Source organism: Sapajus apella, unplaced genomic scaffold, assembly GCF_009761245.1.
Source record: "Sapajus apella isolate SASKATOON/1434 unplaced genomic scaffold, GSC_monkey_1.0 scaffold150, whole genome shotgun sequence".
Classification (NCBI taxonomy): Eukaryota; Metazoa; Chordata; class Mammalia; order Primates; family Cebidae; genus Sapajus; species Sapajus apella.
The window spans coordinates 2,585,525-2,597,672 of record NW_022437090.1 but is presented as its reverse complement, the minus strand read 5'-3'; the positions used below and the strand labels follow the sequence as shown (position 1 = coordinate 2,597,672).

At 53.5% G+C, this 12,148-nt stretch overlaps 1 protein-coding gene across 6 annotated transcripts in view; it reads right to left on the bottom strand.

The window, feature by feature from the left end:
• Window positions 1–411: 411 nt before the first annotated feature.
• MSRA (methionine sulfoxide reductase A) overlaps window positions 412–12,148 on the bottom strand; it is a 370,749-nt gene continuing 359,012 nt past the window's right edge. For 5 of the 6 annotated variants that reach the window (XM_032265429.1, XM_032265428.1, XM_032265431.1 and 2 more), the window contains one exon: window positions 412–1,162. In XM_032265429.1, the coding sequence (XP_032121320.1) occupies window positions 998–1,162 (165 nt within the window). In that variant the 3' untranslated portion in view covers window positions 412–997. The remainder of the gene's footprint in view (window positions 1,163–12,148) is intronic. The other variant, XM_032265430.1, reaches the window with a different exon arrangement.

The window sequence follows — 12,148 nt, the reverse complement described above, 5'->3', positions numbered from 1 at the left end:
CCCTAAACACAATCTCACAGCCCCTAGACACAACTCACTGTCTTATCCTGTTCAACACCTCCACGTCCCTCATCGGGACCTGACATCATCTTATTTCATCATTTGTTTACATGTGTATATGCTTACATAACATAAAGGTTCTTAAGGGCAGGGATTGGAGGTGTCTGCTCTAACTAGAATGGTCTGTGATGTGAGGGATGTGACAGGCACCTGGAGAACAACCATTATTACTGAGGTTGCCAGGAGCTACAAGTGTGCGTGTTCACCAACAATTTCAATCCGAATTGTTCCCATCTGCGGGTAAATGGCTCTGCGGCGTTTTCCCTCTCAAGCGCTTTAGAATCCTTAAGTTCATCTTACTGCACTTAAAAATACCCGACCTGAGCAAGTCAAAAACAGAGGAGACACCAAGCAGTTTGCATTATTGGACTGTAGGTTTTTATTAAAACAAATATTTCTCATAGCTGCGAGGAAAGCGTTAGAATTCATCAAGCGGACTCCCATCTCTTCTCTGCACAAATAGGGCTGAAAAGGGACGGAAAGCTTCTTTCGCATGTCTAGGTTTGGTAAAGCGACAGATTTCTGTGAATGAGTCATTGAGGCTATGAATGTTTGCAAACTATAAGGCACTGACAGGCAGAAGAGAACAGATACAGGACTTCTGGGGTCCCCCGTCCTGTCCAACAACCTCCCAGCTCATGCCTTAGCTTCCACCAAGAAGGGTGAACACAGCATCCCTGTCACCTTCACTCAGACCCCAGATGAGACACGGGAACCTGCACAGCTCTGCTCCCACCACAGCTCATTAGGAAATAAATCACATTTATCAGCTCGCCCACTCACCTCCTGCAGATTATACTTCGGCAAACCAGATCCTTGTAAATTCCTTTGTACTTTGTATATTCTAAAATGCCAAGATTGTGAATCACACAAGCACTGCTCAATTTGTTGAAAGCATTTTTGCTGGAACCTCAAGGGCCCACCATGTGGGGAGAAATTATTTTTTAATACCCATTGGGCAGGACACGCCGGTGCCCCCCAGGCCACAGTAGCCATCGGGGTTCTTGCTCAGGTACTGCTGGTGGTAGTCTTCCGCGTAGTAGAAAGTCTGTCTCTCCCGGATGTCGGTAGTGATGGGGCCGAAGCCGTGCTCAGAAAGAACCTGTGGGGACACAGAAAGGCACCATCAGCTCCCATGCTAGAGAGATAGCACCTGCGGCGGGGACGCACTCAGGCCGGGGCTGCAGGGAGCGGACGCACAGCTCGGGACGCGCAGTGGGTCCCTTCAGGCTGGGTTCTGTGTATTCCAAGCAGAGCAATGCTGAGTAGGGACTTACCTTGCTGTGCCTCAGTTGACTGGGAACTGAAATCGGGTTTCCAACTGATTTTTAAATCTGTAATTTACACTCTATTTCTATAGCCCTGCTGTTCCAGGAGCATGCAGGGGGGCCCTGGTTTGGACCCTGTGGTCCTCTTTGAAACTGGCCCCAAAGCTCTCCCAGGGGAAAGAGCAGGTGAGCATGGCCCCCTGGTTGTCCCTGAGCACAAATGGACGTCCCTGAGAGGGCTCAGCAGGACCACAGTGCAAGTGAAGGAAAGGGGTGGGCAGGGTAAGGATGGGCAGGTGCGGGAGGAATGGTTGCAGCACTACCTGGCACTATCCTGTCTGCCAACCTACAGGAACAGGACCCCAGCACACTCCCAGGCTAGACAGAAGGTCCCCTCCACTTGCTGTGGCTCTGGGGTGCAGGGCTCTGCTGGGACGTCCTGGTGAGCAGCGGTCACTAGGGGTCTTTGCTCTCAACTCCAGGCCAGGGAGCCTGGGGAGTCAGGGCAGGGAAGGACATGGCCTGCGACTCATCACCGCCCTCTGTATCCTAGTTCACATCCCGGTGGCATCTGCTGCCAGGGAAAGACACATCAACACAAGCTGGGAGAGGAAAGGGGCAATTTGGGGCAAGAGACAGACTAAGAAATAGATGCTGCTCCCCGTGGATTCCAGCCTGCTTCTTTTTCCCTTTGGATTTCAGCTGTGCCCTAATTCTTTCCCGTTGCAGGCTGCTTGGAGCACGTGAGAAGAGGGCCACAGAGGCTCAACCCCAGTCTCACTGCCTCCATTCAGTATAGCGCCGCAAAGCAGAGCCAGGACCTGGGTTTTCACGAGGGGACCAACCACACCCTGACTGTCCACTGGTCTGTGTGAGATGACGTCCTCAGGTCTGCCAAGCACAGCAAATCCAGTATTAATATTCAGCATGATTCACTCTAAGGGTTTTTTCCTGAGAAATGTCACCTATTTCCTGCATCTCTGTTTAGCCGTCTGAGCCAGCTGATTGAGGATCCCCAGGCCCAGCAGGCCCGGAACACTAAGGGGCAGGTTCTCTGCCAAGGCTGGTGGCTTGGACCAGTCAGTTCAGAGGCAGCCAGTTTTTTTGCAGGGGTTAGAAATGAGAAGGAGGAGCCATTCTAATTTCAGTTTTGACAATTTTTTGTAAACTAGCAATTATTGAGGGTCTACCATATGCCATGCTCTGTGCAAAGACTTCACAAGTGTTAATTTTAGCCTCACAACAGCCATGCGAAGGAAGTCCTGTTATTATCACCCGTGTTTAAAAGTGTATGTCAGATACTGAGCCTTGGTCCCTGACATTCGCAGCTCACCCCGTACTGCACAGGCGGAGAGCCTGCAGACTGCGCTTCCCAGATTCTGCCGCCAGCAAGGCCCCGCTTCAGATTCCACCAATGAGAGATTTTGGCAGCCTACCTAACGCAAAAGGAGAAGCTATTCTTTGCAGGGCGCAGCTGTGAGGATGAGCCTAGGACTCTGCAGGAAGGAGACCAGAGGCTCTGCCAGCTCCTCCCGGCCCTCTCCAGAGAGCCCGTGGAATGCCATCCACGATGACTTCTGGCAATTTCAGTAACTTCTTGGTATCCTGAAATCCTGGGGTGCTTTTTCCTGACCTTCACGCTAACAGCCCTGCTAACGATTCTGTAAACACTGAATTCCTTTTGTAGAATCCATCCAGCTTGATGGAAATGGAAGCTTTCTGTTTCCATGACCGGCCCCAGCTCACGCAGCATTTGGTTCCAGATTGTCTTCATGGAACAGAGCCTCTCTAAGAAAGAGAATGTGGGTTGGCTAACTAACAGGGGTAGATTTAGAGTTAGCAATGACCGCCTTGGAGATGGAGTATGTGCCCGCAGTGTGACTTAAACGATCGCTAGCATTTGCCCGTGAAGAAGTTGCCCGCTGAAGGAAGGCTTTGGGATGCCAGGTGGCTGTGGGAATGGAAGATTCTGGTGACGACAGTAAGGACGATGTCCATGGGGTGGGTGTGGGGGGTGCCATCTGCTCCAGGCAGCACCAAGGAGCTTGGAGAAGAGAAAAGGGCACCAGGCGGGCCTCACATTCCTGGCCCCAGCCAAGTTGGGAGAACTGGAGAACTGAGAGATGTCAAATAATCTCTCACCTGTATCCAAATAGCAAATAAAAGATCGAACACCCAGGGGCTCTGAATTCACAATGCGAGTGGGATTCACAGGCTCACGTGGCCCGGAGCCCGGGTGCCCTCTAGCCCACAGGTGTTATCACCCTCACAGGGCCCACTCCGCGCCTGGCACCACCTGGGGGGCCTCGCCCCCGGCCCTGGGCTGACTGTGCCTGTCTACGGGGAGCATCCGTGTTCGGGGGCCACCCCTGTGCAGACCTTCCAGCCTGCCTGTGTCTGACATCCACCCTCTTCCCTGTCCTCCCAGGCGCAGCCGCTGTCTCTAGAAGATTCTCTGAGCGCAGCGTGGGAGGAGGGGGGTCCACGCAGGGAGGCCGGTGCCACTGCCCTCCTCCCTTCCTCCTCGGCTGGCAGCCACCTGCCGGCCCAGGGACCCCTTGGGGAGCCCGGAAGGGAGGTTTGCCGGTGGGCCCTGGCAGTACCAGCTTCAGCCACAAGATGGCAGACACTTCCCTAAGAAAAACCTCCAAGACCCGCAGGGAAACCGCCGCCCTCGGGCTGGGACCTTGTGCACGGGCCTGTCGGGTGGCGGAGAGAGGCGGCGGCCACCGGCCTGCAATGAGCTTGGCCTCAACCTGCGGGCTTCGGCTGTCCTTCCCTCCCCCAACTCAACTGGGGAAAAGAAGGACAAGAAAGAGACTGGGTGCGAAGGAAGGGGAAGCGGGAGCGCGAAAGGTTCCACCGAGTCTCTTCCTTGTCCTGCTTCGTCCGCGGCCTGTTGCAAGTCACGCCCCCGCTGCTCCTCCGGGCATCCCGCGGGGTCTCCCTCCCTCCCGCTGCTCGGATTTACGGCTTGTCTTCCGTGAGCTTCCGGCCGCCCTGCTCTTTCACCCTCCCCCGGGTGGGTCCCTCTGTGTGCGGCACAAGGGACAGCGTTACCTGAATTACGACCTCGGTAACCCTCAAAGAGTGCCCTGGCCTGACTGTTCACCAGGGAGGCTGGAGGGCTGTACCTGCCCAGCACCTCTCCAAACCCAGGAGGGACCTCTCCGGCCCCGTGGCAGACACCCCAGGACCTTCTCCCCGTCCCACTCCACCCCGGGACCTTCTCCCAGTCCCACTCCACCCCGGGACCTTCTCCCAGTCCCAATCCACCCCGGGCCTTCTCCCCGTCCCACTCCACCCCGGGCCTTCTCCCCGATTCACCCCTCAGCATTGTCTCCCTCACCGTCTTCTACATTTTCAGCCTTCCCCTTCCCCTCTGGGCACTATTTTCTTTGGTGTGGTTGTCTTGACCTATTTCTCGAATGTTCCATTCCCTTGCACACGAAATGTCCTTTCCTCTTTCCCAACACAGGAACTCCTACCCATCTCTCAGGATGGTATGTCCCCACCTCTATGAAACCTTGCTCCATTCTGGAAGGCAGAAGCTGCTCACATTCTATGTTCCCGTGGCATTACACGGCTGGACAGCGCTGATGACGCTGCATCACAACAACCCTTCAGTTTTCTAAGCCACTGCCACCCCAGGACTGTCTGTGCCTCTCCCTTATCTCAGGGCTTCGCGTACTATGTGCAATGAATGAATGGATGATAAAATGAACTATGGATTCTTGAGATCTCTTGGACATTGTCTCAACTTCTGGATTCTACCTGGGTCCCTGTTGCTACCTCAAGCACCTCCTCTGGGGCCTGGGAAGGAATGGTGGGAAGGGGGCAGCAACCAGGGAGCTCAGGCAGCCACTTTCCATGTCCCAGAGCCCTGGCCAGTTCCATGGGTGGGTTCAGTCTTTAGATGGTGGCACTGTGGCACTGTGTCCTTGCAGGGAGGAGGACAGAAGGACACCTCCCCATCATCCTCAGCTCCTGAAAAAGCCCATTTGCTCTTCTGCGGGGACAGTGGAGTGGTGCAGGGGCAGGGGCACGTGTGGGGTGAAGATGTCATCTCTGGGTTACCGATGGTCCCTCTGGGCCCCTCCAAGTCCACTGGTCAACCTGGCACTGGGGCCAGGCTATGCAGGTGCTGGCATGGGAGCAGCCAGTCTCCTGGGCACACAACAGGTGTCCTAGTCAGTGGTGGGGCGGGGGTTCCTAGGCAGCATGTTACTGATCATGGCTGATGCACCAATGCCTGTGGTCATCCACTTTTCCTTAACGAATTGGAGCAGATGGACAGCTTTAGATCCTGATTTCAGTTTTACTGCACTCACTGGCCCTCAGGAGCAGGAAGCAGAGGACTGTCAGGAGAGTTGCAGAGGAGGAAGAGGGTGGGGACCGCACGTAATATGCAGCCTGGTGGCCTCTCCCCTCTCCTGCCGTTCATAGGGAGGATCCATAAAAACAGCAGACCATTCGTGACTGCAGAGACAACTGCTCACCTCACCTACCGAATCTTCTGGCTCTTTCCAATAAGGAGGCTGCACCCGTGACAGTGGGGGGTCCCCAGAAGAACTGTGCTGGATGTAGGAGGCAGGGCAGTGGGGCTCCGGCCTCAAGACCCAGGCGTCCTCACAGGATCAGTCCCTGGGGGCTCATGGGCCCTGCCTCTTGCACCCAGCAGATTGTGCTCATCCTCCAGGCCCTGCAGAGGCACTTTTGGGGATGGAGAATGAGTTCAGGCTATGACAGACCTGCCTGGTTAAAAATAACTGCCAAATTGGCTCAAAAGCCCCGCCACGAGGCTGCCCAGAAACAGGTGCCCTTGCTGCTCAACCCCGGGGCCTGACTCTGCCCAGGGTGGTGCCAGCCCAGCTCCCCACTCCAGCCTGCGGGGCAAGGTAGCCCCAGGACTGCGCCGAGAGCCAGGCCCACACACCCCTTCTCTCTGTTCCACTCCAGGGGAGGAATGACCTGAGCCTAACTCCCTGACCTTCTCTCTTACTGACCCCACATCAAGTTCCTTGACTTTTGCTCCTGGCATTTTTTTCTGTCTTGCTGACCTTTTAGATGGAAGTTAGTGGGACTTCATACAGTAACACATGCGGGGCGACACCTGCCTCAGGGAATTTCCGGAAGGTCACCTAACAGAATTGGTCATTAGTGCTTTTCTCAACGACCCTTCTTCAGCGGCCCCAGGAAGCCGCCTGTGCCTTCCTTCTCTCGTCATTTTCTGCTTGGACGCAGCTTTTCTGCCTGTGAAATGGGCCTCTTACCTAGCTCACTGTGCTAGGGCACAGAAAGTGCACCATGCTCTGCCTGGCTTTCCTGTCGCTGAGACAGTCTTGCTCTGTCACCCAGGCTGGAGTGCACTGGCGCAATCATGGCTTCCTGCATCCCCTACCTCTTGGGCACAAGTGATCCTCCTACCTCAGCCCCTCCAGAAAAGCTGGGACTACAGGTGTGCACACCACTACGCCTGGATAATTTTATTTTATTTGTTGTAGAGACAGTGTCTTACTATGTTATCTAGGCTGGTCTCAAATTCCTGTCCTCGCGCGATCCTCTCGTCTTGGCCTCCCAGGGTGCTGGGATTACAGGTGTGAGCCACTACACCCAGCCTGCCTGGCATGTTTTAACGACTGCAGAGTACTGGCTCCATTTCCCAAAAATCCCCCCCGGGGTGAAAGCTAGCCTACCCATCCTGCCTTCCTTAAGTAGCCCCCATTTCCACACTCCTCCATAGAGTCCCCACTTCTACGGCCGAGCAGCAGATCTCTGGGGCAAGAAAGCAGGTGGGCGTCCATAAGTTGTGATGGAGCCCCCCACCCCCAAGGCCCCAGCCACCTCAGCCCCTCAACAGGCATCTCCAGCTCCAGCCACTCACAGGAGCACCACAGACACATAAGAAGCTGCCAGGTCACTCTTTACAGAAGGCCTGCCAGCCAGGCACAGCGGGGCCCCATCCGCCCTTCTAGGGTGGCCAGTAAAGAGCCTTTCTTGTAATAACTGTAATGAACATGTGATCGTTCCACTGACCGCAGCCTAGCAAGCTTATGATTAGGATCACGAGATTCTCCAAGGGCCTGAGTGTCTCGGCCTGTCCCGTGAAGGTGAAATACTCTACAGCCCCCAGGAAATGCACGGTGGCTCCCGGCAGCACAGGTGGCAGTGGGCACCAGTCGGCAAGGCTAGACAGGCATAGAGACCCAGAGCCTAGACTCGAGCCCAGGACCCTTCTCCCCAGAAAAGGGTCCAGAATGTTTGTCCAGAATGACGGCGTTTCCAAAGGGCTTCTGCTCTCTACTCACGTGAGCCTTCCACTGACTAAAATGTGGGGTTTTTATTCCTATTTCTCAGCTGAGGACAGGGAAGCTGGGAAGAGGGGAGGCGTGTCCACAGCCACCAGTCAGCAGCAGAGGCCAGCTCTGAACCCTGGCTCCTGACTATTCCCACAGGTGGCTAGCCAAGGACGGCACCCCGCCCGGGAGCCCGATCGTTTACAAAATATCCAAAGGAGCTCCAGACGTGGATCAGATGGTATGTGAGCCAGACTCTCCCCCCAGCTCACATTCCCAGGGCTCAAAACGTGTTTATTTCACAGGCCATCTCTTTGGTTTTTGGAGACACGGTATCACTCTGTCTCCCAAGCTGGAGTGCAGTAGGGTGATCATGGCTCACTGCAACTTCGACCTCTCAGGCTCAAGTGATTCTCCGTTTTTGGTGTGTGTGTGTGTGTGTGTGTGTATGTGTGTGTGTGTATGTGTGTGTGTGTATGTGTGTGTGTGTGTGTGTGTGTGTGTGTGTGTGTGTGTTGTGGTTAAATACACATAATATAAAATGTACTACCTTAGCCATTTTTAAGTGTACAGCTGTGTTAAGTACATTCACGCTGTTGTACAACTATCACTGCTATCTCTAGAACATTTTCACCTGAACTGAAGCTCTACGCCCATTCAATAAAAACTCCGGGTTCCCCTGCTCCCCACCCCCAGGCAGCCCCCATTCTGCTCCTTTCTGAACTGAAACTCTATGCCCATTCAATAAAAACTCCCGGTTCCCCTGCTCCCCACCCCCAGGCAGCCCCCATTCTGCTTTCTGTCTCTCTGAATTTCACTCCTTTAGCTCCTTCCTATACGTGGAATCCCACAGTATGTCTTTTTGTGACTGGTGTATTTCACCTAATGTCTTCAAGCTTCCTCCGTGAGGTGGCATGCATCGGAATACCCTTTCTTTTAAAGGATGCATATGATTCCACTACATGTACATGCCATATTTTGTTGCTTTTCATTGTTTCTTTAGCTGTCAAATAATTCGCATCTGGGAACATGACAAGCACACCCCACAACAGACACCTCGCTATGCCCTGGCCTGTTGCATCCGCAGCCTCCGGCGCTGACCCTGCACTCTTCTAGAGAACTGCAACAGGAACAAGACAGCGGAAGGACTTGCCCCAAGTGTGTGGCTTGGCTGTTCTTTCTCTTGCCCCACTCAGTTGATCCCAGTAGCCATGAGGCCATTAGAAAGACAGCCAAGAGAGAGCGCGCCCCGGTCACCTGATGGCAAGAGAGCTGGACTTGCCCAGCTGCCCTCCACCCAAAGGGAGATATGCCCTCTGAATACCAAGCACCACCAACTTCCCAAGTACCTCCTGATTTCAGGAGATGACAGGAGACATACTCAGAGTGCCAGGAAAGCAGCATTTGCATTTTAAGCATCAGGTTCAGTGTCCGTTTTCTAATGGATGTCAGGAGGAGTTTGCGGGGCCCCTCTAAGAGGGCTGAGGTGGACTGCAGGGTGCCTCTCCTTCATCATCTCATGTCCTCAGACTAGTCATCCTGCGAGGTGGGGCCATTATTCTACTTTACCCACCAGGAAACCAAAAGTAGTTAGGGACCTTACTCAAATTCACCTGCCTTACTCAAATTCACAAGGGTGAGGGGTAGGTCTGGAACAAGAATCTGGGTCTGGGTTCCATGCTCCCTCCCACACCCATGCTGTCCCCGGAATTTGGGGCTGTGGGGTAAAGGAAGCCCCGGGATGCCGAGTATTCTGTCCTGTGATGTGTGAGAGGCGTGAAGTGACAAAACAAATCTACGAGAACTGTGTAGAGGAATTCTAAAGAGCAGGGCCAGGAGGGAGTGGACGACGCCAGCTCTAGAGACGCTGACACCTGTGCACCTGTGGGCACGTGTGGGAGGGAGGGGCCTGTGTGTGCAACCTGTGTATCTGTACACACACAAGGATGCATATGGATGCACTCACCCCTCGCCTTAGAAAGATCGACCTATAGACACCTTTCACTTTTTAAAAAATGTATCACTAGGACTTTGCAAAGTGGCTCATGCCTGTAATCCCAGCACTCTGCAAGGCTGAGGCAGGCAGATCACAAGGTCAGGAGTTTGAGACCAGCCTGGCCAATATGATGAAACCCTGTCTCTACTAAAAATAGAAAAATTAGCCAGGCGTGGTGGCAGGTGCCTGGAGTCCCAGCCACTCAGGAGGCTGAGGCAGAAGAATGGCTTGAATCTGGAAGGCAGAGGTTGCAGTGAGCTAAGATCCCACCACTGCACTCCAGCCTGGGGGACAGAGCAAGACTCTGTCTCAAAAAAAAAAAAAAAAAAAAGTTCACTAGAAAGGAACCTGAATGTGCAAGAGTGTCTCTTAACATCTTGGGGGCCATGGAATCCCTTGAGACTCCAGTAAACACTTTGGACACTCTACCCAAATAAACTCACCATCAAATATTTGCTTATAATTTCAAAGGATTCTATGACACTCTGGAGTGCATCCAACGGTGATCAGATCCCATGGACTGAGCCTCCAGTCCAAAGTAGCCACTGCAACTGCCCACCCCCCAGCAGTTGCCATGCACAGGGCTCCGGAAATGTGCGGCAAAGCTGCTCGGCGGTGCCAATTTCTAAGACAGATGACCCTCATTTCCATCACAGTTTGAAGGCCCTTGTGGCAAGGTGGAATGGCTGTGCTTGCTAAAGGGAAAGTCACAGGAAGGAAAGGCGGTGTCTGCAGTTCAAACCTCCTCAGACTGCAAGCCTCATTGTGTCTGATCCAAGCAATCCCCAACCCCTACACCTACCAGAGGAATTTAGCCTTAAGTGTTAGGTTTTCGTGTAATTATTTGTAAAATGTGTATGTGTATTTCATTTTGTGATCACTTTTTAAAAATATTGTGGTGGTATGAAGTTAGTTTCCTAGAGCACAAATCTAATTTATGACTCTGAGCCCATCGGAAATTAGAATCGGACTTCTAAGAGGTCAACCTGAAGCCGCTGTCTGGGAGCCAACAGAGAGAGCTGCTTTAGGGGAAACCTCGTAGGCAGGACGCGGGCAGGTGGATTCTAGAGTCACTGCGCCCTCTAGTGGCAGAATGACGCCTGTACCAGGCACTTCACTTGGTTCCCCTCTTCCTCTTCTGCACCAAGACCACTTCGACTCCTTCCACATCCATTCCATCAAATTCCATGCTATGCTCTGTTCTGCATGTGCACACACACACACACACACACATGCACACACACACCCTCTGCAGGTTTTAAGCCCAGCCAATGCCCCCGTCAGCTATTTTAGTCCATAGGCAGCTTCTGGTTGACCAGATAGCTGTCAATCAAAACTTCTGGAAAAGGATGTGAAGTGACTGGCATAGCTTTTAAATAAAACCACTGAAACGAGCATCATCTATTTTGAGCTGGGGAGAGGTCCTGCATCTCTGGCTCAGTGGTGCAAAGCGGAAGTGGCCCGCCCCCGCGGTTCAGCCACAAGGAAGAGGGACGGCTGACTGGGCACTGGCTCGGCTTACGGGGTGGGGGTGTGTGTGTGTGTGTGTGTGTGTGTGTCTTCTGATGGGGGATGAGGGGGACGGCTGACTGGACACTGGCTGGGCTTACTGTGTGTGTGTGTGTGTGTGTGTGTCTTCTGATGGGGGATGAGGGGGACGGCTAACTGGACACTGGCTGGGCTTACCGTGTGTGTGTGTGTGTGTGTGTGTGTGTGTGTGTGTGTGTCTTCTGATGAGGGGATGAGTGCTTGTCTTCAACACTGAAGAGAACCCTGGAGCAACAGGAGCTCCAGGCTCTGGAACAATGGAACTGCCCCCATGAGTCATCAATCGCTAGTGGCAATGCAAGGAGACAAAGCTGGCCACGACAGTGTGACAATGACAAGGAGAGCGTTCAAAGGGGCTGAAGCCTTTACAAGGCCCCATTGGAGCTCACTGACCCTCCCAACTTTGTGAACTCATTGGGAGGGAAAGGAGAGAAAGAGGTGGCACACTTAGCTCCAACTCGGTCCATTAGGAGACCTGCTTATGCAAATACGTGGTCTCTACCCAGACTGATGGGGCTTCTTAGCACAGCTGCGGTGCTCCTGGGCTCCCTCGGTTCCCAGACTCGGCAGGTTTGCCACACAGCTAATGGCTTTCATTATCTATTCCTCTGTGTCCTGTGTACCCTGGAGGTAAATCACAGTGTCTTCCCACTGCCACGGATAGTTCTCTTGGTTTGCAAGGCAGACCCACAGAGCTACAAGCTGAGTTGTGTCTCTGCAGAGAAGGAGGAGGAAGGAGGAGTTTGCTTCAGTTTGTTGAGAGTTTCAGTTTGTTGGCTCCACCTCTCTACCCTTGCCCTTCAGACAGGCTGCAATTTGCAAGAAATGCCAAGTCTCCGCCTTTCCCCAGGCCTACTGAATCCCATGTAAGGTTAGGGTTTAAGCAGCTCTGCTGTTGTAGGCAAGTGTGTCCAACTGCATGAATGGTATCCAGCTCCCTACCCTCCTCTTGAAAGTCGGGTTGCCCATGGGACTTGCTT